The sequence below is a fragment of the Haliaeetus albicilla genome, chromosome 26 (genome assembly GCF_947461875.1).
Source record: "Haliaeetus albicilla chromosome 26, bHalAlb1.1, whole genome shotgun sequence".
In the NCBI taxonomy this organism is placed as follows: Eukaryota; Metazoa; Chordata; class Aves; order Accipitriformes; family Accipitridae; genus Haliaeetus; species Haliaeetus albicilla.
This window is the reverse complement of record NC_091508.1, coordinates 4,848,612-4,876,209: the sequence shown is the minus strand read 5'-3', so window position 1 is coordinate 4,876,209 and position 27,598 is coordinate 4,848,612. Positions and strand designations below refer to the sequence as shown.

Sequence of the window (27,598 nt, the reverse complement as noted above, 5' to 3'; positions counted from 1 at the left end):
CCCTGGACTGCTCTGATATCTCCCCACTTGTCTGCCTAGTTTATAAAGCTCTTTGGTGATAGATTTAGGATGTATAGTTTTATTTATTATTTTAATATTTAGCTCTAGATCCTGCACAAGGGATTTATTACCTTAAATCTATTCTTTTTCATAGAATCATAGAATGGTTTGGCTTGGAAGGGGCACCAAAGATCATCTAGTTCCAACCCCCCTGCCATGGGCAGGGACACCTTCCATAGACCAGGTTGCTCAAAGCCCCATCCAACCTGGTCTTGAACACTGCCAGGGATGGGGCATTCACAACTTCTCTGGGCAACCTGTGCCAGTGCCTCACCACCCTCATAGTGAAGAATTCCTTCCTTACACCTAATCTAATGGTCTCTTTCAGTTTAAAGCCATTACCCCTTGTCCTATCACTACATGCCCTTGTAAAATGTCCCTCCCTGGCTTTCTTGTAGGCCCCCTTTAGGTAATGGAAGGCTGCTGTAAGGCCTCCCTGGAGCCTTCTCTTCTCCAGGCTGAGCAACCCCAACTCTCAGCCTGTCTTCATAGGAGAGGTGCTCCAGCCCTCTGATCATCTTTGTGGCCCTCCTCTGGGCTTGCTCCAAAACATCTATGTCCTTCTTATGTTGGGGGCCTGAGACCTGAACACAGTACTCCACGTGGGGTCTCATAAGAGCGGAGTAGAGAGGGAGAATCACCTTCCTCGACCTGCTGGTCATGATTCTTTTAATGCAGCCCAGGATACAGTTGGCTTTCCGGGCTGCAAACATATATTGCTTGATCATGTTGAGCTTCTTGTCAACCAACACTCCCAAGTTCTCCTCCTCAGGGCTGCTCTCAGTCCATTCTCTGCCCAGCCTGTATTTGTGCTTCGTATTGCCCCAACTCATGTGCAGGACCTTGTACTTGGCCTTGTTGAACTTCATGAGGTTTGCATGGGCCCACCTCTCAAGCTTGTCAAGGTCCCTCTGGATGGCATCCCTTCCCTTCAGCGTGTCAACCTCACCACACAGCTTGGTGTCGTCAGCAAAACTCCTGAAGGTGCACTCAATCCCACTGTCCATGTCACCGACAAAGATGTTAAACAGCGCCGGTCCCAATACCAACCCTTGAGGAATGCCACTCATCACTGGTCTCCACTTGGGACATCAAGCCATTGACCACAACTCTTTGAGTGCGACCATCCAGCCAATTCCTTATCCACCAAACAGTCCATCTGTCAAATCCATTTTTCTCCAATTTAGAGACAAGGATGTCATGCGGGACAGTGTCAAATGCTTTGCACAGATCCAGGTAGGTGACATTTGTTGCTCGTCCCTTATCCACCAACGTTGTAACCCCATTGTAGAAGGCCACCAAATTTGTCAGGCACAATTTGCCCATAGTGAAGCAATGTCACCAATCACCTCCTTATTCTCCATGTGCTCTACCGTAATTTCCAGGAGGATATGTTCCATGATCTTGCCAGGCATAGAGGTGAGACTGACTGGCCTGTAGTTCCCCAGGTCTTCCTTTTTTCCCTTTTTAAAAATGGGGGTTATGTTTCCCCTTTTCCAGTCAGTGTGAACTTCCCTGGACTGCCACAACTTCTCAGATACGATGTATGGTGGCTTAGCCACTTCACCCACCACTTCCCTCAAGACCCATGGATGGATGCATCTCATCAGGTCCCATGGACTTCTGCACCTTCAGGTTCCTTAGATGGTCTCGAACCTGATCTTCTTCTACAGTAGGCAGTTCTTCATTCTCCCAGTTCCTGCCTTTGCCTTCTGCGACTTGGGTGGTGTTGCTGGAGCACTTGCCGGTGAAGACTTGAGGCAAAAAAGTCATTGAGTACCTCAGCCTTCTCCATAGCCCAGATAAACAAGTCTCCTGTTTCCTTCCAGAGAGGGCGCACATTTTCCCTAGTCTTCCTTTTACCACTGATGTACCTATGGAAGCTTTTCTTGCTGCCCTTGACGTCCCTGGCCAGATTTAATTCTATCAGAGCTTTAGCTTTCCCAACCTGATCCCTGGCTGCTCAGACAGTTTGCCTGTATTCCTCCCAAGCTACCTGTCCTTGCTTCCAACCTCTGTAGGCTTCTGTTTTGTGTTTGAGTTTGCCCAGAAACTCCTTGTTCCTCTATGCAGGCCTCCTGGTGTTTTTGCCTGACTTCCTCTTTGTTGGGATGTATTGCTCCTGAGCTTGGAGGGGGTGATCCTTGAATATTAACCAGCTTTCTTGGGCCCTTCTTCCCTCCAGGGCTTTTTCCCATGGTACTCTACCAAGCACATCCCTGAAGAGGCCAAAGTCTGCTCTCCTGAAGCGCAGGGTAGTGAGCTTGCTGCACACCCTCCTCACTGCCCTAAGGATCTTGAACTCCACCATTTCATGGTCACTGCAGCCAAGGCTGCCCTTGAGCTTCACATTCCCCACCAGCCCCTCTTTGTTGGTGAGAACAAGGTCCAGCAATAGCACCTCTCCTCGATGGCTCCTCTATCACTTGGAGAAGGAAGTTATCATCAACACATTCCAGGAACCTCCTGGATTGCTTATGCCCTGCTGCATTGTCCCTCCAACAGATACCAGTGTGGCTGAAGTCCCCCATGAGGACCATGGCTTTTTGTAATGCTGGTGCATCAAAATTCATTCTGCATTATGCTTATTTTGTGGCAACATTGTTTGTCATTATCATGATTTGTCCACATTACAGTAGAAATATAATTAAGACACAGGCATCAGATTACCACTGGTACACTCACATCAGAAATGCTTTATCCTGGAGGGCTCATAAGCTAAATAGACAAGCTGGGAGAGAGGAATTTCTCCATCTTATAGATTAGGAAACTGAGGCAGAGATCCCCATCCCACTGCAGTACCCACTGAGAACAGCTGCCAGCCTAAAGACAGAAGCCTGAGGAGGGAGGAAAGGTGATCTTCCTGGAAGCAAGAAAGTCCTAAAAATCCAATGCAGATAACAACATTCCCTGTATAGCAAACTCGTTTCAATGCACACCAGGTAGCTGTTCGTTAGCTCTGCTGGAACTGTGGGCACCCATGCAGGTAAGTGATTGCACACCGGTGCCCTTACGCATATATAAAGGGTGGGAAAGCCAGCAGGAGCATCCAGGCATGAACAGGAGCAAGAAGAGATCTGACCTCCAGCATCCTGTGGCTGCGCTTGTCAGGTAGGTGCTTCGTCTCTGCTCCCATTTGCAAGCTCAGTGGGGTGGGCACTTCATGGGTGCTCAGCTAGGTGCTGGTGTTACCAGCATGTGTTGGGTTCAGCAGAGAGAGCTCTGACAAAAGAAGAAACAAAATCGATGCTTAAACAAGGGGAAAGGTGCTTTCTGCTTATCCTCCTTCATAGAGCATCGATTCCCCCAGTTCCTGCCTCCCTGCTTGTCGTGAGCACCCAGCAGACACCGAAGCATGCTGCAGAGGTGCAGGGAGCCCTGGGTGCCCTCTGCACTCAAGGAGCTGCTTTGAACAGACAGAAAATGAGTCACAGAGAGTTCCTATTGACAGTAATGATTTGATTTTTTTGGGAGACAGCTCAGTAGATAAACGTACTGTCTTGTCACTGTGCACACACCAGCACCATGTGGATGCTCACTCCTCCTGCCCCCAAACTGGCATTTCACCCCATTTTACGCAGGCATAAGCAGAGCTGGGCAATGCTGCGCCTGGCCCCATGCAACTGCAGTACTTTGTTGTGCTGATGCTGATCTTGGGATCCCCCTGCTTTGTGGTCTCTCTTTGTAGCTGGGAAGCAAATTCACTAACAACAAAGTACATATCTGCCTGGAGAGGCATTGAGCTAGAGATGTCAGGTCTGAAAGACATGTCCTGCTTACAAAATAAGGAAGGGACATTCAGAAATGACATTTTTTGACTGGAGTAATGGGGGGGGGGGGGCATTCTCCGGGGGAAGGAGGAGTGGATCAGTTCACAGAGGGGTAGTCAATAAGAGATGAAAGAGGTGACTGGGTTTATTTCTTCGTATAAGGCAGTATTTTATTGCGGTAATAGAACAAATGAAGAGGCACAAAAGATTGATGCTACTGAGATAACACCATGTTATCAGCACATATGCATATCAACATGTTGTATTACAAGGGGAGAGCCTGAGAAATCCTCTTTTGATCACTACAGCAAACAGTACATCTGCTTGGGTCACTCAGGGCGATGTCCCGGTGCAGTTGACAGCTTTGATGACCCAGCGTGGGTGGGCAGGGGGGAGATGGCACCTGAGCTGCCCTAAGCAGTGCCAAGGGAGAGGAAAGGAGCTACAGCCTCCTTTGCTCACCATCACGCTGCTGGCCTGGCACACAGCAGAGGGATGTGATTGGCAAGTGCTACGGAAAGGGAATATTTATTAACTTCCACTGGCCTTCGGTTCAATACTAGCTGATATTTATGGGAAATCTAATTTAAGGGTCAAATTTGACCTAACAATGTCTTTTCAATAACATCCAAACCAAGAGGTTTCTGAAACTAATTAAGGATCAGGCTCCAATCAGGTAGAGTAGTTAAGAGTAAGTGGGACCAGACTTCATTAAATTCATCCAGAGAGAATATTTTAATATTTAAAGAGAACATTTAATGTTTACGAAAGTCCTCTTCTGACGTGAAGTCACTGTTAAATCACTTCAGAAGGTAGTTTTTAAAGCCCTTTATACTAGGCTTTTATGGAGCCGGGCTGGCAAATGCCCTTCCCAGCTCTCTTGGACCCAGTGAGGCTTATTAAAAGATTCAGTCCATCAAGGAAGGTTTTCAGGGGTGAGGAATATGAAAACAAAATTTATCAAAACAGCTGTCTTAAGGTTTTTCTCTCTCACAGCATCACTCTGTCTCCCTTGCTGTCAGTGGGATTGATGGGAGCGTTTTGCTCTGGATGTGTGCGGGTCTTAAACCAGGACAGCTAGAGGGCTAAAGCTTGCAGAACAGAAGTTTTTAACAGTACTGAAGGGCTGGGCTTGAAGTCTCTGGAGATGTTGCTCAAGAGAGGAGAGGAGAATTACAGAAAAAGGTTTGAGAGGAGAATGGTCAGTCAAGACACTTCTTTTCTCAGCTCAGGAGCAACTGAAAGAGTAAATATACCTCTAGTTAGCTGGTGGATAAATTTGATTGCAGCTGATCAAAAGCCAGAAGAGTTTCTTGTCAAATGGCCCTCTCTACTATCACACTGGTATCTTCTTTCCTGTGTCATTCAGACTCTTACGATGGTTTCAAAGAAGGTGGTGGCCAGTTTGCTCTTGGTGTATGTGGTGTCCATGTTGGCTGAACAGACCGAAGGCTTCGTGCCCTTTTTCACAAAGAGTGACTTCCAGAAAATGCAGGTAACCCCTAAGACCGGGGCTGGAGCCCTGAATAAACCAGGAAAGGTGTTTCTTCCTCCCTCATCCCCCAAGCTCTGTCAGTGCACACTGTGCCACTGTCATTCCCATCATGTGCCCCTTCTGTTCAAACAGGAGATACTATGATACTGGCAGTCCTTCACTTGTCCCAAAGTTAAGGGCTATGGGAGAGGGCAGAGACAACTTTCAAGATGTGAGACTAGAAAGGAAGAGCCTGAACTCCTTTACAGAAGAACTAAAAGACCTGTGTGGGTTATCATCTGCAGCTAGTGGGTCTTGTTTTTCTTTCCTCCATGCTAGTGGCTGTAATTTTTATAGAGAAGCTGCAGCCTCCCATCACCATACTGATGGGTTTTTTTGTTGTAACAAATAATTAACCATCCTCCAGATGGTTGTCACCTCTGGGATGTGCAGAGAGGAGAATGTTTTTTCTTTTGATGTGAAACTAATACTGTTGAAAGGTGTCAGGCAGGCAGCCTCAGAGACTGCATCTTCCTAAACACAGCCAAAGTGAGCTTCCCCCACATGACACAACCCATTGATACTGGGGAGAAATCTTCTTTCCAACACCTATCTGCTCACTGGATAGCAATTGCTTTTTGTGGGGAGTACAGTCATCCTTCAGCCTCCTTAAGGAAGATGATGGGGACCCATGCGCGGTCTCCAGATTGATTGTTCATACATCACAACCCTTGTAGCTATGTATCTGCTAGTGATTGAGGGTCTCCTAGATGTACGTGGGTGAAATCAGTCTTCGAAAGGCTGCCTTTCCTCCTCTGAGCACACATTCAAACCAAAGGAAGTGCACAGCAAGCAGGCAGTTTGACACTGACCACAGCCTTCACTGCATTTTACATGTCCTGTCGTGTTTGTCATCTCCCAAAGCAACTTTGGCTTTTCTCTTTGGCCTGGGAAGAAAGGAAGGGTCCTGAAGCCAAGTTTAGCCCCATAAATGGGAAAGCACTGACATTAGAGACCTGCAAGAAAGGCTGGTAAAACATGTAATGTCTGTACAGAGCTCTCCATTCGCACTGAGGCTGTGCAGGCTTTTATTAAACTTCATTGCCACTACTACAGGACAGCACCAGGACCAGGCGTCTGGAACAGCTCTGTAAGGTCAGCATACTTGGCTATCACATCCTGCTGACAGTGTTATCTTGCACAGATCAAAGTAGTCGCCTAGGAGTGTCATGCTTGCTACAGATCTTTACATGCAATCCTGCAACCCGACCTTACACACAACATTGCAGCCTCTGCTGCATGTCAGAATTACAGTCCCCAATGCCATGCTGGCCACAGCTGATGGGTCCCTTTCCAGTGAGCTGTGGCCCTGGGTAAGGATGCCACATTGGTTCCAGGCAGCGGTTAGACCGCCAGTCCCTCTGGTTTTGTGCCCAGCTCCGCCAGCTCTTGGCTGCTGGGCATCACACTGTTGATATGGTGCAGAGCAGGTTTGGTACCCACATGATGCTGCTCCCAGCACCACTGCCCCATTTCCTCTCTACTGTAAAGTTGCAGGAGAAGGAGAGGAACGAAGGAGGGCAGAAGAAATCCCTGACCTCACTGCAGCAGCTCTAAGAGGAAGGCTTCTCTGAGCAATCCGGTACGGATGTCAACAAGGTCAAGACCATCCAGGTACGTTGAACCATACAACTAAGGAGCCCACGAGGACACACAGGGGGACAAGTAGCCCAAGAGACAGCCCACAGCACACTGAGGAGTGTTTGGTGGTGCTGCTTGAGAAGACAGCGGCTGTTATCAGGGAGCTCACAGTCAATATAAAGGAACACTACCTGTTTCCTGCCAGCCCAGCCAGGCAGCTGAGCAAGGTTGCATGAGAGAAGGGTTTTAAATCCACCCTACAAATTATCTTGGACATTCAACAGCCTGGTCACCCCTCAGACCCACCTGGCTTCTCCCTTAGGAAGATGGAAACAACATGAGGTCTGTCTTTGCCATTTGGTGAACACCAGCCAACTGCAAAGCAGGAATTTGCAGCTCTGCTTCAGCTCTGGGTTTAACTTGTCACTTTTTCACCCAGCTCCAGATTAGCTGCCCGGTGTCACCTCTGATCTCACAGTCTTCTGCACTGGCAAGACCTTATTTATAAACTTGGGCCCATACAGCCACACCTCCCCAAAGTCTGTATACAGAGCAGAAAATTGCCAATTTTAGGGATTTGAGTGCCACTCTAAGCCCTCAAAGGCATGCTTACCTCGTTAGCCAAGTCTGAAAATTGTGCTTTTCCACCTGAATACAAGGAATTCTTTGCCCTGTCCGTGCAGCCGTTCCTGCGGTGAGCTCGGCCATTCTCTCTGCCAGCAAAAGGAGTGTGTAGGTCCACCCCAAACTGCGGGAGAGGCTGAGCAGGACAGGCAGCGGGACTAGCTAGACTGGAATTTGCCAAGACGCAGGTTAATGTGCAAGTGCTCTCGCAAACGTGGTGCACCAATGATCAATGATAGGATTTAAACAGCAAGGATTCACAGTTCAAAGCATTAAATAACTGGCACATCCCAGTGTCTAACACCCCTCCCCGCTGCAACCACAAGCACTCCTGTGCCTCCAGCCATGACCAGAACAACTCTATTTACTTCGAGTGCATCTGAGCCACAGCTGGCTCAGTCAGTCAGTCTGGAGGCAGGACGATGTCTCATCCTCAGTCTTTACTATAAGGCAGGGTGCTTCACCAGCATCGGTAAAGCTGACGGCTTGAAGGGTAAAGGCGTGAGGTAGTGGAGGGTTATAAGGTTCAACAATTTTCTTCTTTACAGTCTCTGTTGCCAGGAGGTACCTTTAGCTGTGTTTCTGAGTCAGCCCATAGATGATCCAATGCATGAAAACTTTGGCATTCTTCAACAGCACAAGATTGCAATGACTTCAAAATGTTGCTTTTACCCATATAAAGATCATCCTCTTCCCTTCAAATCAGCCCTAGGCCCTGTACTGACTTGTGCAAAGTGGGGTCAAAGCACCCCAACCTGCCTCCCTCTGCTCTCCTCATCTTCTCCTTCTGACTTTTCTGGCTTCCTCCACAGCTAGCTGTTCCTGTCAGAGCTGGGATGTGGCTCACCCCAAGGCATCTGGAAAAATACCAAGATGTCCTGGAGAAACTGCTAGCAGAGACGTTACAGGACACCCCAGACGGTACGGTCAGGAGGTTGATTTCTGCCTTGGGAATTCTGCCTTTCCCTCCTCTCACCAGCTCATCGTCACGGAGATATTTATATTCCTCAGAAGGGCTTTTGTGTCATGTTTGCTCACTTTACAGAGTCCTCAGATACCCCACCAGCTCTCATGTACACACTTTTCTGCTGGGAAGGTTATTCACTCTCCTAGGGTGTTGTCTGTGCCCTAGAGCTGATATTGACTGTTAGCAGCATTGCAACACTTCCCAGCAGCTCTCCTTGGCGCTGCTTCCCACTTCCCTACTCCTCCTCCCAAAAAGTCCTCAGCCTTCAGGGTGCAATTTCCAACAGAGCTTATAACGCAAGCTACACCTGCGAGGCAGCTCAACACCTGCAGTCAGACATGAACACCTTGCTCCCTGCACAGGGGCTTAACACTAACACTTAATTACAGATAGAATTAGCTGCAATTCAAGGTGTTGAGTGCTAACAAATCCAGCCCTGGGCTTTGCTCTTAGTGTATGGGAATTGCAAAAGAAAATATCCAGAGGCAGTATGTTATGGAGCTATTCCTGCTTGCAGACTTGAGGGATGGTAGAATGGGTATCACTAGAGTTATCTCTGGACCTTTGTCTTATCTGGGCTTAAACGTTCCAAACAAGAAGGTCCCCTCTATCCCTGTGGGAGTTGTTATTCTGTCTTGGCTGCGCTGACTTCAGTTTGCCTTCTAGCTTTTTAGTTGGGGAGCTGAGGAGGAGGAAACAATATATAAAGCCTAGGAAAGACTGAATGACAAATTTAAGGACACTTATTCTTTCCTCTCTTTTCTTTTCAGCTGACTGATATCTGCAGAATCAGAAAAGAAAGCGATGTAGCTTGCTAAAGCTAAAAGACTCCACTTATGTAAATGAAATCTGTAAAAGAGATTAACAACAAAATCTGAGGTGAGATAATAAAATGCGCAGTGTAATTAAATGGAGGATTTGTGTCTTCTTTTCTGCATGCCTCTCAGACAGATGGCAAGCTGCAAGTGTGGGAAAGAAGAGAGGGAGGGTTTCCAGTTCTAGAGAACATCACCGTCCTTCTGGGAAGTGCAAAGCACATTGCAAAGCCTGAGTAATTAATCTTTGTGGACTAATAAGTTTTAGCCCTCCCTTTTGGCAATGTGGGAAACTGAGGAAAATATTTACCGGACCTCCTAGCCAAACTGGTTGACACAAGTGTAGGATGAGGAGTGTTGGGTGGGGGACCTGGGTGTCCCTAACCAGGCTCCACACTCTGGACGCGGGAGGGCACTCTCTCCCACACTGCTAGGAGAAAGCAGGAGCCCTGATTTGCAGTTCCTACCTGTGCTCTTAACCCTCTCTTACTCACCCAGGCGATATATATCTGAATATCATTGTGAGGAGCACCTCTCCCATAGCTATGGTGCGAACCAGCACAGCGTGTGTGAAGCAATGCAGAGCTCTGGCCTTATTTCTGCATCTCAAACAAACCTAGAGGTGAAATCATAATTCCACTTGAACATACTGCTCTCCATTTACATACCTTCCGCTTATTTTAGAGCTGCTCCTCTGTATTGGCAGCAGGAAATCCAACATATGTAAAGTAAGGACAGATGAGATCAATGGTATGTGTGTGAATATATCCAATTTCAATCCAATTTTATCCTCCCAACCTAAGACAAATTCTGTTCTCACTGTGGCTCATTTAAATAGCTGTGTTTGTGCTAGAACAACACTCCTCAGTATGCTCTCTGCTGCAAGCCATCCCTTAGCAGAAAAGAAATCTCCCAATGTATAATGCAACATCCAGCACGGAGTGGATTCCAGCTTTAACATTTGATTCAAAGGCACACTCCTAGTCCATGGACTGATCAGCTCAGTGTAACTTAAAGGTTGCAGGGATTATTGCTGAGGCAGTTTGAGCTATAAAATCACTATAAATGAGTCTGAGCAGTTGGAAGATAGAGAATAATACATTCCATTAGGCTGAAAGTGAAAGCAACTGCATGTGTTGCTGGGCTAGGAGCTCGGCCAGTGCAAATCAGTCTGCAGTGGAGTGATATCCATGGGAGAACCAGCATGGCAATCACTGGGGGAGCTGCACCGCATTTACACCGGTGTTCAGCGAGATCAGAGACAAGGCTGTTTGCTTCAAAGGGAGCACTGTTGACTCATTCCTTCTAAAAGACCCAAACCTTTACCCCAGGTTTAAATTTGCACTGCCATGGGAAAACAAGGAGAGTTTCCCCTTGAGGGGCAGACTGCTCCTAAAAACCTACATAAGCTCCACTGCAGGTCAGAGCTGTCTCTATAGCATCCCTTCTTGCCCAGCTCTTTCACTCAAGTGGTTTTTCCACCCTGTGCCATCTAGGAAGGAATGTTGCCCAATGATGGCGAGAAAGAAAGTGAACATGAGCCTCTTGGATTTGCTTCCTGGACCATTTCCCACCATGGTGATGGTGGGGCTGATGCTGCAGAGACTTCCATAAGGACATCCACCAATGTGACTTTGCTAGGGTATCTCCCTTTGCTCTTACATTTTGGCCCAGACAAGCTGCAGCGGCAAAGGTCTGCTTTTACCCCCATCCTTGGTTGTTCCAATGGCTCTTCCCAGTTGACCCAGCTATAAATGAGTTCAGGGACGTATGGCTGGTTCTGACAGTAACCATATGAACACTGTGTCCTGTCCTGCAGCAATAACTGAGCTGTCCAAACAGGCACCAAAGTGCAAGGGGGCCTTCAGCTTTTGGAACTAAATTCCTTCCAGCCACAGGGGCTTGGATAGTGGGAAAGAAGCAGATATTCTTCTGCTGGAAGGAGAAGATGGATGGACTCCAACCATCCTCCCAGGCATGACTCCCACTGTCAGGGCTATATCTGTTGTTAAGAAGCAAAATGGTCTCCAAGTTGCAGGACAGATCTGTATCCACAGTGCCCTGGAAGGCTGCTTTAGCAGCCAGCAGCACCTGAGTCCATGCCTGCAAGCAGGTAGGAAGATCTTGCAGCTCCAGAAACCAAACAAGAGTTTTGTGGCAGGATAAGCAGGCAAACAGTTGGGGGAAAGAGGCAGGGGAAGGAGGAGAGAAAAGAATGAAATCAGCACTGACTTTCTAACCTAATAAGAAGCATGGCAGGCTGAGGACATGACATATGATCGGGAGGATGAGAAGCGGTGTTCTTGGGTCACACCTGTGCTGTGGCTGTGAGTGACAGGGTGTTAAATTGGCACAGTCGGCTCCCAAGTAAGATTTGACACTTCCCCTGGTGACATATGCAGGACTGTCGTCCAAATGCCATGGGATAAGAAGAGGGGGGTGGGATGTCGGGTTTTTTTCAGCAGCCCCTCAATTAGGGGTAGAAGGGTTCATCTGCTGCCCGTGCTTTTCGGGGTGCAGCACGCTCCTCTCTTCAGGCGCCTTATGAAGATGGTGCAGATCTATTTCTACCCCTCTGCTTACACCAGTCCTGTCTTGCTACTTCAAGAGGAGAAGCAGACGGCACGGCACGCCTGCTCTTGCCATTCGATATCTGAGTCACTGCCAGCAGGCCTAAGGCAGCTTCTGGGCTAGCAGGGAAGGTGGAGGCTGCCCCCTCCTCGCTGTCCCATCTTCCCACATCCAGCTCAGGATATTTACAGCCAAGATATTTGAGAGCTACACCGTGGGCTGGGAAACTGGCTTTTCACTGTCGAGCATCTCTGAGCATCACAGCCCATCTGCAGCATCAGCAGGCCTGCGCTCACCCCGGGAGCCTTTGCTGCTGCCCAGAGCTGTGGGGCTGCAAAAGGCAGAAAATCCACCGTCAGCCTCATCATCGGCACTGAGGGCAAGGTGATGGGAACAAATAGGTGATTGTCCGTGGGCATATAGGCTCTGTCACGTCTGAGAGACAGAGGGCTGTCTTCTGCTGCCTTCTCCGTGGTGTCCAGATACCTTCCAGGGAAGGCAGGGATGCTCCCGAGGGTTGTCTTGCTAGGGAGGAAGTGAGAGGGGTTGTGGATTTCTCTCCACAGAGAAGAGGCATCTGTTCCTGCTGAGCATAGGCGCTGCCAACTTCCCTTTTTCAAAGGAATCACAGCTTTTCCCCAGCCCTCCAGTTCTCGAGCAGCACTCCCATGTTCTCCACTCTGAAGGACGTGCAGTGAGGCTGCTGGGCCAAACTCTGTCCTGGTATAACTTTCCTGACCTCCAGAAACACAAGAAGTTGAAAGGATAGTTTTAGTTTTCTTGCTGTTGTCCTTTTTCTCCAAAGCAAGAGGAGTTCACTTAATTCATGGGCTTGTAGCAGCTCAGGCTTAGATGCCAGCATGCATCTGCATGTCTAGGCAGAGCTTCTCCAGATTGAAAGCTATGAGCTTAGAGAAGCTGTGTACTAAGGGGATATTCTAATTCTGTATTTATATTAGACACCGCTCCAAATTATTAGCTGTCAGTTGTGCATTCCTGTTAGTGAGTGGGGGGGGGGGCTTGGCTTAGCACATTGACACTTCCCATCGGAACGGAGTATGCTCTTTTAATGGGCTCCCTGGCCTCTACTAGGTATGTATTTGTTGTTGCTAATCAGATTAACAAATCTCAGCATCTTGCTGCTGCTTTCTTGCATAAATCAGGAAGAGCGAGGCAAGATTTCTCTGGTGCCCTAAACAAGAAGGGCACAGCAGCAAAGTGAGCATGAGAGGAGGGCTATCCCTGAAGAAGTTTTTATGTCGCAGAGGCACAGTTTAGCATCCCCAGCCTCACGGCAGCAAGCGGTGGGTGTCCATGCTGAGCTCACCAGGAGCCCCGTCCATCTCCCACTTGCTGCAGGTCCTGCTCCTGAGGGACCGCCAAGTTTCCACCACTCCAGTATCATGCGTCGATCATAAAAACGGGGATGCACAGACAGCCCGCATGCATTCATCACTACTTTTTCATTATCTTTAATTAAATTCTGATATTACACCACAGTATTTCAGCCACTTTCATTACTTTCTTTATAGGCGGCAGCAGGAAAAAGCAATTATTGTACATCACTGCCTTGCCAAAATAAATTTTCAAGTCGATGTTTGGTTTTGCCTTTTTAGGCTGCAAAGTATGCAAGGAACCTCCTTCCCCAGCAAATATCCCGAGGACCCAGATCCTGATCCTGCTGAAAGCGGTGGCAAAGCTCCAGCCTGCTTGACGGGTGCCAGTTAAACGACTGTAACTTGGCAGCAATGAGAGGGATGAGGCAAACGTGTGGGGGGGGTGGCAGGTGGCTGGGAAAGACACTTCCTTCTCCTCATAGATGTCCCTAAAAGTGTTAAAACATCAGTGTAGCTTGTTCAGAGTGAGGTGAGAGGTGCTCAAGCTCCCTGCTTGCTCATGAGTGGGGTCCCCAAGAGTGACGAGGTGCTGACACTGGCCAGCCCCAGATGCTGAGGCTGCTTTTGCCCTTCGCTTTCTCCATTTCTCCCCCCTTTCCCCTCTCCAGAGATGAGCAACAGCTCCCGCCCGGGACCGTGCTTTCTCTGAGAGGGCCCCCGACCTCCCCAACATGGCGGAAACAGCGACCCTGCCTTCACAAGATGGCGGAAGCAGTATCCGGGAAGCAGCGCTTTCCCCCGACCTTCTCAATATGGCGCTCATTCCCCGCCTCCCTTATCAACATGGCGCCGGCTGTGCGGACAGAGGCGGCTGCACGAGCCCCTCATTTGCCCTTCCCAAGATGGCCGCCCGAGGGCGGGGGGGCGGTGCGGCGGGCCCCTCCCAAGATGGCGGCCACGCTTCCCTACTCACAGAGCGCTTCCGGTGGGGCCTGGTGTCAGCGCCGCGGCTATGGCGGACCTGACAGACGCGGAGCTCCGGAGGGAGCTGATAGCGCTCGGTTACCGGCCGGGGCCCATCACCGCCACCACCCGCAAGGTCTACGTCAAGAAGCTGGGCTGCCTGCGGGCCGAGGTGGCGGCGGCCAAGCGCACAGGCCACGGCGCGCCGCTGAGCCCGGCCCGCACCCCCGCCAGGCCGCAGCAGGCCTCGCCCTCACGGCAGCGCTCCGGCTTCAACCTCAGCCCCGTCGGGGCCGCCCGCGACAGTGAGGAGGAGGAGGAGGAGGAGGAGGAAGAGGAAGAGGAGGAGGAGGAGGAAGGGGTGCAACCGCCCGCGTCCCGCTGGGGGACGTCTGGGGAGGGTGGTGGGCTGTCTTGGGGGGACTCCCGCGGGTCCCCCCCGGGCCGGGGCGGAGGACTCGGCTCCAGGGCTGAGGGAGGCCTGTCCCGGGACAGCTTTGGGGGGCTGAGCCCCTCGGAGCAGTGGGGGGCGTCTGTGGAGAGAAGTAGGGGGGCCGGGGCCGGGCTGGGGGCATCCCTGGGTGGGTTTGGGGGGCTGAGCTCCCCCTCTCAGTGGGATACGTCCATAGAGAGAAGTGGGGGGCTTGGGGCTGGGTTGAAGCCATGCCTGGATAGGTCTGGGGGGCTGAGCCCCATGTCTCAGTGGGACACGTCTGCAGAGAGAAGCAGGGGCCTTAGCACTGGGCTGGGGGCGTCCTTGGATGGGTTTCGGGGACCAAGCTCTGCATCCCAATGGAGCACGTTTACAGAGAGAAGTGAGGAGCTGAACGCTGGGTCGGAGCCATCCCTGGATGGGTTTCGGGGCTCAGGTTCCTCGTTGCAGTGGGGCATGTCAACAGAGAGAAGTGGGGGTCTCAGCACTGGGTTGAGGCCGTCCCTGGACAGGTTTTCGGGGTCGAACTCCACATCCCAGTGGAGCCCATCTGTAGAGAGAAGTGGGGGGCTCGGCATCAGGGCTGGGTCAGGCACATCCCTGGATGGGGCTGGGGGCCTGAGCTCCACATCCCCATGGGGTACCTCCACAGGCAGGAGCGGGGGGCTCAGCTCCAAACCCCTTTCCAGCGATGAGACTGAGGGTCTAAAGTCCAGGAGCCATTGGGGCATGTCGGGAGGAGGAATTGGGGGGCAAAGCTCCCGAGCTCAGTGGGAGACAGCAGGGGAAAGGAAGGGGCTCTTCTCTAACAGCTTGTGGAGGCAGGAAAGCGAGGTGACACCCAGCACCCACTGGGGCACCTTGGCGGGACCTGGGGCTTTGAGTCACCGGTTTGGGAGAGGGAAAGAGGACTTGGCTTCCAGTGTTCGGAAGGAGGCAGACAGGGATCTGAACCCTGGTAGCCGCGGAGGGGGATTGATCCGGCGGTTCCCATGGAGGGCTACGGGCGATGCAGGGGTGGCCTCAGGGAGCCGGTGGGAAGCGTCGGGGGCAGGACAGGGAATAACCTCCCGCACTCACTTATTGAGGTCAGCCCCCAAGCAGCAGACGGAAGGAAAGGGCAAAGGCCTTGAATACTATCTCTCCCAGTTCCTTTGCTTCGCCAGCTTTGTGCTGCTGCTGATTTTTCTGGGCATCCTCGCAGTGAAGATGATTGGGTCAGGCTGGCTTGACAGGAGAGAGGAGAACTGTACGTGCACTGGTTTAATCCTGTTTTTAGACTTTATTCTTCACCTTTCTTTTCTGCCTTCCCTTTATTATTGCCATCGCCATCGCATTTATCATTCTCATTGCCATAACTTGACATCTCTGCTTCTGTCCCCATTTCCATCTCCCCTTGCCCATGGGAACGTTGTTAGTCATGGAAAGTAAGTCAAGTGCGTGCTTTTTTTCAAATGAGTTCGGCCTTCAGTTCTTCAAAACCATGGGTTTTATGGAGAGTGACATTCCTGCTCGGCCAAGGATGTATTTTATGAGTGCCCATTGTGTAACATAATGTCTGTGTAATTGCCCGTTGTGTATTTTTAATGTTAGCTTCTGCACAGCACAGCCCTTTATCTTGGCCATGTGAGAAGTACAGTTGTTGAACTGGTACTTCAGCACTTCAAGTGTGGCAAAGCTTCATTGAGAAGTGAAAAGGGGCTTCCCTGTCACCCGGGTTTTAAAGCAGAGTTCCTCAGCTAGAGTAGATGGAAATATTGTCACTTCATGGCTTTGAACTGAAGGAAGAAGGGGTTTGGGATGTGGTTGGGAAGGTGCGAGTCCTGAAACATGGCACACTGTGCCTGTAGGAGTTTGTGCACTTTGCATGGGCTGGGAAAGCTGTTTTCTGCTTTCTCAAAGTCAGAATAAAACTGTCCCATGTCAGTAAATTTCTGATGCACCCTTTACAACTTGGTTAGATATTTCAAAACCAATAGTATTTTGAAGCAGGAAATCTTGCATCACAGCTGGAAGGTCTTTAAATTCTCAGATAATTAAGATTGCTAGGAAGTACTGCGTGGTGGACTGGTGGCCAGTGTATATCCAATTGTTGGGGCGGGAGGGGTCTGTTAAACCAGAGGCCATAATCTGCAGAGCTAACAGCTCCAACTAAAATAAATCCTCTGGTTTTGCCTTGAGGAGGCTTGATTTAAATCCCTGTTATCACCGTGATATTTCAGGTGACCATGGCGTGCAGCGAAAGGCATTACTAGATTGTAAAAGATCAGTGCAAAGCAGTAGGTAGTAGAGGAGCATGAAACATCTACTTAAAAGGAGCTATTAAAACATTCAGACCCCAGTTTTTACTTTCCAGCTGAACAAGGTTCATCATTTGCATCTGTTTTATTTGTTTTGCTTTCAGTGCTGCCTACCAAAGCAGTGCTTTGAATGCGCAGTTTGCATAGCAAGGTACTGTGTAGAGTGAGATTAAGAATAGCAGCATCGAGCTTTAAAGTAGAACCTTTTTTTTAAAAAGATAATTACTTTCTTGATCAAACCTCATGTTTTGCAGCCAGCTAACTCGCCCTCCTCTTCTCTCTCATAGTTAATCTCTTGCCTGTGGATTGTGACAAAAGAACGGATGATGTAAGCATATATTTATTTATCTTCAAGTACTGTGGATAGGGGATTCTCACAGAAGAGTAATTATACTAGGTAAATTCCACTAATATCAGCATCACTGTAAAATTATCAGTTCTATCGTTTTACAGAAAAAATATGATTTGATGAGTTGGAATTAATGGGCCAGATTAAATTAGGACTGTATATGAGACTCCAAAGATAAAAATTTAGATTCCTAATTATGTGAATCAATTTCTGCAATAGTTGTAACAGCAGTGATACTGGTTTGCAGTAAAGCTGTGTTCAGCTTTAACCATACAAGATTTAATCTAACTAATTCCCTGAACTCCATCATAAAGTGTTTGTACAGCCCTATTTCTTTTATCATAATATCCTATTAGGAGAGAGAAAATTTTGTATTGGACTCAGAGTTATGCTTAATCTCCTGTGATGTTCTGGAGGCAAAGAATCCATCTATGGTTTGTCAGAGGGGATGTCTGGTGGTGCAATCTGGGCTATGGGCTGGGGGAGTTGGTGGCAATTTCAGAGGATGTACTAGCTTGCTTTTGACTCAGAAACTGTAGGTCTTTGCTGCAGGTGTGTTTAATTTGAACTAGTGGTGCATGACTGAGCCAAACCCCACTACTAGTATTTTGTTTTGGTATTTTTAGCTAGTCTGACCACTGTCCTGTTGCTGCCGCTCTATTCGTGTTTGTTACCTGTTTCTGACTTTCAGTTCTGTCGAGCTAAACAGAAGGACATAATAATGAACATGCTGCACGAGTTGTATAACTACTTGTCCATACAAGCTGGTAAGTTCCAGTTGTCATTATAAAACACTTAGGAGCATTCAGCAAACTGCCTCTCCCAGCTGTCTGGACATTTTTAACCTCAGTTTGAAGAGAAGGGTTTATGGAACAGTCAGTTCCACTTGAAGAGCTCTAAGAAAGTCAGGTAATAGAAAAATAGGAAAAGATGTGTTTATTTTTATTCTGAATAGTGCTTAGCTAATGCACTCATATCACTGTGCTCCTGTGGAGTGGTCCTTATTTGCACTTGATATATTGGGAATTTGAGGTAGAAATATTCAGTTTTATGGTTCTTTTCTACCAGCATCTTGAAATTGTCTTCAAGACACTCAGAGCCAGTAAGCATAAGCTGATCTGTTCGTACAAATAAAGGGACTTAAGAAATTGCCAGCTCTCTGCTGAAATGTGGCAGCTGATTATGTGAGTGCCTCTCTTTCTCAGTACAGAGTAAGACAGGCTCTCTTAGCTGAGGAGCTAACCGAGCACAGTAGTTCAGCCAGTCTCTACTACATATGAGCAAATCTGGTCCCTAGCTAGTATTTTGTGTTGGAGAAGGCTGCTAGAAATTCAGTGTATGAGTAGAAACTTATTCAGCAAGAGGTATAACAGTGTTAATCGGTAAAAGTGCTTAAGTTCCGTTTTCTGAATTTCAGACCTCAACAAGGCTGAAGCCTTTAGATACTTAAGCTTCACAGAATTTCTAAATCTTTTCAAATCAGACCTCGGCACTTGCAGAATTTCCACCAGTTTTGCGTAGTCTCTTAGTGCACTTCTTTAGTCAACTTTGTGAAGCAAGATTTAGAAGATCTAGTTCCTTGCCAGCATTTCTCTGCCTGGGTGGAAGGTAGAGATGCGATTTAGGCTCCTTAGAAGCATTTTGAATGCTGATCATTAACTCTAGCACTGCAGTCTTTGATACCTGATGGAAAGAGCCCCTCTGCAGGCTGTGAGGTCAGAGAGGCGGTTGTGTACTCTGCAAGGGGGAGAAACAGCATTTTTTTCCCCTCATTCTGTGTTGAGTAGCTCACATACTGAAGCATGAGGTTTGATTGCCCTTACCCAACCTATATGCAGTGGCTGAGCATTTTATTAATAGTCATAATCTTATCTGCCTACAGTATCAATCTTACCTTGTAATCATTTTGCCCAGAGCTATAGCTGATTTTAAAGGATAGCATTTCCAGACAGTTCAGTGTATTTCTGAACTGTTCAAGGGCTTTTTTCAAAACATTATTTCTATTTTACTTTTTACCAGGTAATTTTGAATGCGGAAACCCTGAGAATCTAAAAAGCAAATGCATTTGGGTTAGTGAAGCGAGGGATCACGTGGTGGTGAGTAGGCTGTGAACAGCTATTGTTATAACATAGTGCTTAGCCTCTTTTAAGGCAATAAATAATAGATACTAAAGCAATTCACCATCTGTTTTACTTCCTCATCCTGTTTTGATTCTTTCCCGTATCTCTAACTTCCCCTTTGGCCAGTCCTGTTCTCAGCAGTTCTTTTGAAAATAATCTTCTCCTACATCTCTGATTCAGCCCCTGTAAATCTAACTTAATGGTTTGTTGTTTCACCATAGTCATCAGTCTTCTGAAACCAGAAATTTCCCTGGATTGAGGGCTGGGCAGAAGAAGGATTTTTCTATACCCCAAAGTGTCAGAAGACAGACTGTTTTGATCTAGCATTCCATTTCTTTCATGGTAAACTGCCAGTAAGATTATGTTGTATTTAGTGGTTAGTCTTAACAGTCTGGGACAGTGTTATTTCACAGAGTGCTTCATGCATCATCTACCATAGTCAGAAGACTTTAGTCCAGACAGACCTTCGGATTTAGTTCTCCTTCCTCCAGTTTGCAGAATCATGATAAGAATTAACCTTGGGACAGACAGCATAGAATGAGTTCTCCCACTACTGTAATGAAATAATGTTATTCAGTATTGTAAATGAATGGAGAACTAACCTTCTTATGGATTCTTCTGAACAGAATATAACTGGTAGTTCCCCACAGAAGTTTGAAGCTGCCCTGCACTGGATACTAAACAGTAACAAGGATTTAGGAATATGGTAAGTGGAAGCCCACTGTGTCAAAGTTACGTTTCTCGGTGTTGGCTGATATGTAATTTGACATCCTCTGTGGTGTGCCCTAAAAGCTCCCATACCTCTTTAGATTTCAGAAGATAATCTGGGATTGGCTTTGTCAGTGCTTGCTGGGCAAGCTTCCAAATGAAAAGTACAGCCCTGCAGCAAAAATTGGCAACTGAGCTCATTCCTTGGGAGTCTGTTTCCCAGCCTTTATGCTGGGGGACATTGCGTTCACAAACGTGCCGTCTTGCAGATGAGGTGTAAATCTGAGGTCAGGGCTGCTTATGGCTATCAACGGTTGTGTCGTGGTTCCTGCAAGGTTTAGAAGTGGTATTCCTGGTGTCCAGCCCATGGTCTTGTGACTACAGTACTCTTCTTAAACTTGCCCGTGTACTTGCTTTTCCCAAGATACCTTTTCTTCAGTACTGTTACTGTAGACAGAGTATTGTGGCGCTGCATCCCTTGACCAAAAGGTTTATTGGACAGCAAAGCGCCCTGTTCAGTAGGTGACATCACCCATGCTTTGGTATCCTTTGGAGCAAGTCCAGATGAGGAGGAGAGAAAAATGGATTGTTGAATGGTATCTTTTCTTTAGTGTCAGTTGTCTTTCTGGCAGAACACGCAGTACATGTTAAAATGAATGGTCTGACTGACTACGTAAGGTGTTGGTCAGTCGTCGGTGGGGCTTTTTTCTCTTGGGTTTCTTGGCTAGCAGTCTCTTCAGTGTATGAGAAATAACAGAAATACTAGTTTTTTCAGGTAAAAAATACAACATTCAGGCCATAACCTAATGGAAGACTGTTATCCAGAGTCTCCAGACATCATTATCTTCCTCCGGGAAGTGTGGGCTGCCTCCAGTCTGTGTTAACTCTGAAGTCTAACATTTGTTTGCATTTTAACGTTGCTAAATGTATCTCTGATTAAATGAATTGTAACAGTAGTAATGCTGGAGTTCGTGGGCATAGCTTGTATGAATTCCCACTGCTCGATTTTTCTCTAAAAAATTTCTGCAGCTGCTGCTGTGATCTAAGGATCAGAGAGTGACTACTGCTTTGATTACTGATGTGTGGCAAATTCCCAGGACAGGACATAGTTTCCTTAGTGGCATGTTTGAATTTGTAGGTGCGCTGGGATCCAGAGTTTTCAAATTCATATTTTTATACAGGAGTACTGCTCATGTCATGAGCTGTGTGATACAATACGCTCCCATTTTTTTATTTTCATGATTAGCAACTCTGCCGGCTGTTGGCCGAAAGGATCAACTTTCGTGCAGAATGAGTGTTCAGCATGCTTAAAAACCTGCGGGTGGCATTTTTAGCAAATGCTACACGAGATTATTTTTCTAGGCGCTAGTCTGAGAGGAATAGCTGAAAATGAGCTCTCTACTGGGTGATTCTGCTGCATATTTAAAATATTTTCATGGAATTACAATTTGGATTGTAAATAAGACAAGGGGGTGGGAGACAACAGTGTGTCTCCAGCTACTGTAGAATCCAGTAACCAAATACAAGCTGTCAGCAGTTTGTGAGCTGTGCACTAGTAAATTCAGAAAACATCTTTGTCTAATAGGTTATTCATTGCAAACATAGAATGAATTAGTAGCTTAAAAAAATAAAATCCCCTTTAGTCCAATTGCTCTGAATCTGATGGCTCTCACTTGGATTACTTGATGCCTGTTGACTAAGAGTATCTAATAAGGAAACCACATCAGGGTAGATCTGTATATAAAGTGAGTTAAAAGCATATCGGATAGCACAGCAGGTGTGTAGAAGTGATTTTGCAGGAGGATGTGTTATCGATTTTGCCATGAATGCTTTCCGAGGGTGTGTCTGTTCTCACTGCAGATACAGTTGATGCGTTGTCACTTTTCTAGCTAAACTGTTTATGCTCATCTGTACTGAGGAAAACAGCACAACCTCCACAGACATTCACAGTCTCCCTCAACTGCTCTCTCTGCAATTGCTGATGAGTGACTCAGTAAACATTTCCATTTCTCTGTGCTGGGAGGTGGGAATCCAATTTAAAGTTTAATCTTCTGCACGCCGAGAGGTGCTGTCAAAGAGTCTGCAGAGGGAGACTTCAGTTTACCAGTGGGAGTTCCAGCCCTGCTGCCTTTTCTAAAGCCATATCCATTCCTTGCTAAGCAGCCAGTCCCAAAATGTTCTGGAAAGAGGAGCTGCAAGGATGTTGGTGTATTTTCTATGTGGTGCACAGAACGAGTTACTGCATCCGCAGTCTGTTTGTTCTTCCTGTCTTGATTAAAGACTGCAGTTGGAGTGTCTGCTCTCTTCAGTGAAGATTTTCTGCCTCTTCCCATCAGGTTGAAAGGCAGAGACCTTTCGGAACCAGTTACCAAAGTGGAGGAAGTGTTCTGTCTCGAATCAGCCCATCCTCAGATGGGGCTCGGCTGCCGTTTCCGTCGGGCAGTGGTCACTGCCATTATGAACCTTTTCCTGTTTTTCTGGTGTAAGTCATTGGTGTTAGTAATCAGCTTCTCTCCCCTTGCTAGCTGTAGAGGTGAACTTGTGCAGGCGCACATGTTCTCCCAGACATATGAAATTACTAACAGAGGTGAAATAAATCTGCTGATGAGTTAATTTCTAATTAACCTTTGTTCTGGCAGCAGAGGGAGACCTGTAGACCTGCTCTTGTGCTGTGAGTGCTTAACACGTACTTTAAATCAGCAAGCTGATTAGCTCTCTGGGTATTCCTCAAGTACCCATTACTATGGTCTGCAAAATAAGTGTGTTAACCTACCTAAAAGATTCGTTTTTTCTTTCTGTTCTTACACTAAGCTGCAAAGTCTTGTAGCCTCTTTAATAATGACTTGTAGCATTTCAGTGTTAGAGGTTTTATTGGAATAGTCTGTCATGCCCCAGCTGAGACAGAGGTCTTACTGAGCGAGGTGATAACGAGAGATGAGTGTTGACTAGAAGAGTTTATAATCTAGCTAGGCAAGGTGGGGGTGAAAGGGGATAGTTATGTTTATTGTAGAGACTGAGATACTAAAGTTAGCTCATGTCGTAATGGGGGCATTTGTCAATGCTAAACCTTCAATATAGATCTCCTGAATTTTGGGCTGGTGCTGGAGCCCCAGGCTTTATTTCCTTATCAAGCAGCTATCTTTGGAGCAGTGAAGCTTGACAGTCTTCCTAAGTGATTATTGTGGGGGAGGCCTCTAGCAAAGAGATAGCTCTGGGACTTAGAGAATTGAAGCCCTGTGGTTGTGCTGAGGTTTCTGGTGCTGGGGGAAAAAAAACTGTGACGAGGCCTTCCGACCACCTCTTCCCACATCCACGTGTGCTCTTCTGCTGCAGATGTTGTCAGTACCAAGGTTTCTGTGGGGCGCAGCTGCACTAATGAACAAAATGAATTGCTTGGATTCAGTTCCAAGCAGGCCTGGGTAGCAGGGAGTGAAAGCTGCCTCTGGGGAGAGGCAGTGTCAGAAATAAAACTGCTAGCATCCAGCAAGTACATGTCTGTCAGTTATTGAATTCCATTTGTTTTTATTCTTCTAGGTCTGGTAACTCTTTGGGGGATCCTAATCTTCCTTAGGTATCGCTGGCGGAAGATGGAGGAGGAAGAACAAGCCATGTATGAAATGGTGAAGAAGATCATAGGTAGAATCCAGTAGCTCTGTAAATGCAAGTGGCCCTGTTGTCCTCTCTACAGTGTTGAGGTCTCTCACTGTTTTGTCTTCTTGCCCTCCAGCTGTTGTCCAGGACCACTATAAGGAATGGGAACGGAATTTGGAGCGTTACCCCTATGTTGGCATTTTCCACGTTCGGGACAGCCTCATCCCTCCTCAAAGCAGGTGAGCTGAATTTTATTCATTAAGGAGAGCTGTCAGCATGATGTTATTCAGCACAGCTAAAAAATGCAGTTACGGGGCAACAGACCATGAGCAGACAATTGATGGGAAGCTGGACTGCAAGAAGAGTGTGTCTGGCCTTTCAGTTTATAAAGGATTTTGACATAACTCAGGCTGTGTCTTAACCTGCTGCAGATTAATGTGACAGTCCCGGGGCTGATATTTTGTGCAGTCACACAGGTGTATTGTCATTGTTCTATCAAACAGTAATTGGATTTTGTTTTGCTTGGGCATGGAGCATCTGATTTTCTCTCCTTCATCTAATGTGTGTAGGATGCTATCCTCTTTCTCAGCCATCGTACCTTATCCTCCCGACAGGTGCTGTGCTTTTCAGAACAAACCTTCCCATGAGTTGAATAGGGTATTGGGAGGCTCTTCTGAAGTGGTTGTGTATGTTGCTGCCTGGAAAGTTACCAGTTCGAGTTGGGCAGCTTGAAAGGGAGATAAAGTGAGATGGCTGGTTTTGACGCTTTTTCCAAAAGGAATTGTGCTCGAGATAGTTCCTTCCTGGGTGGTGGGGCCAGAGGGCTGCAGCCTGGTTCTCGGTGGTTTATGTGCCACTTGCTCCATCTCTGCAGGAATGTTTCTTGTGTTTTGGTTAAATGTTGCTATGGCACAGAACACTACGTGTGCTGCAAAGTCTTAAACATCCGCACTCTTTATGAGTCCCAAAACTCCTTTCCTACTGGTGGTAATTTCAGCTGTTTCAAACCTGTCTCTGTGTGTGTGGCGCCTAGAATTACTAGACACTGATTCAAAACTGGGGTGAACTTCAGTTTGCCCTCCCTGGTCTGAGATCTCTCTGCATGCAGGAAGGGTGAGGGCAATTTGCTAATCGAGTCCCTTTGCAATACAAATTGAGCTTGAAATTCAGGGCAGTCATCTATTACTGGTACTGACAGAGGGTCTCTTCTTGTCTCCCCTCAGCCCCTGCCCCAACCCAGGCAGGACCTCTGTTTTCATGTCCTGGCCTGAAATCGCTTCTCAGCCAGAATTCTGGTTTAATCTCCTTTACTGTCTGCACAGGGAACAGGAGGCAGCTAGCGTAGCTTGATCAGTAGCCACAATTGCTGTAAGCAGGAAGGAACAATGAGGATATGATTCTAATTTATTTTCTGTTTGTTGCTGTTTCTTGCAGAAAAAAAATGAAGCGGGTCTGGGAGAGAGCTGTGGACTTTCTGGCTTCAAATGAGTCACGGATTCAGACAGAGTCACACAGAGTAGCAGGAGAAGATATGCTTGTGTGGAGATGGACTCAACCTTCTTATGTCTCGGATTCAGAGCACTGAGGAGGAGCGAAGTTGAGCAACTGTTGATATGGACCTCTGCAAGGGGACGGTCCCTTCTCTGGTGGTGGGAAAGAGCAGGTCATGGTCCTAATCTCCTAGGCTTGGGGATTGTGCATATCTGTTTGCTCTTCTTTCTGAAAATCTTCACACACAAAACTTCAGGGCAATAATGTTGGCTTGGAAAGAAGATGGGCTTGAGCTGGTGGGAAGCTAGAATTGCACCAAAGTTAGCCTTCCAGCAGATATCTGGCTTCCGTAGAGAAGCAAACCTAGAACAACTTTTTAAAAAGGAAAAAAAAAAGCATACCTAATATCAAGGGACTTGGGATCTCTCTGACAAAGCTTAGGTATTTAAAATTTGACCTCAATTCTGCAAAGGCCAACTGGTGGCAACGTCCATCAGGGAATGTGTTTGAAGAAGATTAACATTTCCCATGGAAACATTAGGGTGGCAGTTAAGATGCATTTTATTAGAATTTGTTTTTATCTGTACAAAAACATTGATGAAAGCACTTGCTGCTTCCTAGCGAGGAAATTGTTTGTGTCGGCTTCACCCTTTAAAAATGGGGGAGAGGAGGAGAAGGCAGGTGAAGGTAGTCCTAGAGGGAGGGCAGTCTGATGTGCCTTGGTCGTTTGGGCTGGGTTGGGTGGGATGGAGGAGTGGTTGTGACCCTGTTATAACTTCTAAGTCTGCAGTCTCTGTGCTTTATGATTTCTCGGGGGTGGGGAGAATTTGGGTGGAAAATAAAGGATCTAGGAAGCTTCAGAAAGCGCTTTCTTGTGGCTACAGCCAAAGGGACTGCTTCATGGGCTATTAAAGAGCAGCTTTGGAAAGGCTATTAGGGCTGAATGTACATGTTTAACCTGGGCAGCTGCAATGTGTGTGCTGTATGTCAGAGCAGAGATGTACCACGCTTGGAGTGTCAGTACAGGGATTGCCAAGTCAGTGTTCCTGCAGCCTCACAATAGGTACAAGGAGCAGCGATGAATCCTCTGTTTGTGCTACAGGCATTGTATTTTGTATCTATAATAATTTGGTTACTTAAGTTTCTTTTTATGTCCAGCAAATGAGTGTTTGTTTCAAAGAAAATAGCACCAGTGTGTGGCAGTTTAGGCTAGGCAGAGATACTGCTGATCTACTCTTCCCAATATTGTAAAACAGCCGTCCAGCTCACCACTAAGACAGCAGGGACCAAATTAATTTCTGGCATAAGCTAGTAAAACCTGCAGAAAGAAGCCAGCATTGATTTGAACCTGGGTAACCAGTGGATGTTGTTCATAGCATCATGGGTACAGTGTGAATGCTTTCATTCACCTCTGATGCTGGATGCACGGAGAACTTCCTCTTCAGGCTCTGGGTTAGCTTACGATGGCTGCCGAAGCCCTGCTCCCTGCTTTGCAGGCTGGTGATGCCATGTACAAGGTTGGTTCCTTCTGCTAGTCCCTGCTCACCTCCCGGTATGAAGTCTGCACTTCTCTGCCCCACTGCTGGCTTTGGTGGGGTTTTCCAACTATGTACCCCGCAGGCTGCTGTGGAAGGACTGCAGAGACTCCTTACATACCTCCTGCTGGTGGTCATCAACTAAAATGAGTGGAGAGAGCAGATTTCTCCAGGAACAGAACATGGGGAGATCTTTCCCATTAAATGGGAAATACCCTGCATGGAGTTGACTCTTACCCTGTATTTTCTTTTTGGTTGCAAGGGTAGGGCATTTGAACGGAAGAAGAGACTCAACAGCTGTCTTCAAGACAATGACCAGCTTCTTCCACTGTTAATAAAATAGGGGATAAAGTGAAGGCAGCCTTGATTCTTCTAAAATGTTGTAATGAGATTGTCACCGCTGCAGTAGGAATTTTTGCCAACACTGGTGCCTACGTTCTTAAGCCTTTTTAAAATATTTGTAGGGTTTGGGTTAGCTTTTTTAAACCATCCAAATCCAGAAGTGAAGAGTCAGGCATTGCAGTCATCTTTTTTGTATTAAACTTGTTTTTGTAGAATAAGTTTCACTGGCTTGGTGCTGTTTATATGTTCAGTTTAGCTCTGTAAATCAATATATAAAATAAATTTATTACAAATAATTTGTTACCTTTATTTTTATTGAGGAGTCACAGATTGTTCCAACAGCTTTCGCTCAGGCAGATCAAATGGATCCTGCGCCGGAGAGCTCACAGTTTCTAAGAATAAGACCGAAGATGGCATGGGAATGGCATGACAGCCTAATGAGACAACGTGGATCCTTGTGACGCTCGGTGATCTCGGCGCAATAGCCAGCAGTCTGAAGTGTTTGGT

The 27,598-nt window shown here is 47.2% G+C and overlaps 2 protein-coding genes across 2 annotated transcripts; both read left to right on the top strand.

Annotated features, from left to right (window-relative positions):
• Positions 1-5,037: 5,037 nt before the first annotated feature.
• On the top strand, positions 5,038-9,434 carry MLN (motilin). Its single transcript, XM_009928077.2, is given in 4 exon segments — positions 5,038-5,325; positions 6,862-6,978; positions 8,382-8,490; positions 9,307-9,434. Coding segments are annotated over 4 exon segments (351 nt in total). The 5' UTR covers positions 5,038-5,208; the 3' UTR covers positions 9,315-9,434.
• A 4,760-nt stretch (positions 9,435-14,194) lies between these two features.
• On the top strand, positions 14,195-27,387 carry LEMD2 (LEM domain nuclear envelope protein 2). The gene is made up of 9 exons (XM_009913447.2): positions 14,195-15,904; positions 17,243-17,283; positions 17,996-18,071; positions 19,324-19,400; positions 20,051-20,130; positions 22,469-22,614; positions 23,667-23,768; positions 23,860-23,962; positions 25,158-27,387. Exons 1-9 carry the CDS (start codon positions 14,272-14,274, stop codon positions 25,306-25,308), a joined length of 2,409 nt encoding a protein of 802 aa, XP_009911749.2. The 5' UTR covers positions 14,195-14,271; the 3' UTR covers positions 25,309-27,387.
• The last annotated feature ends 211 nt before the right edge of the window (positions 27,388-27,598 follow it).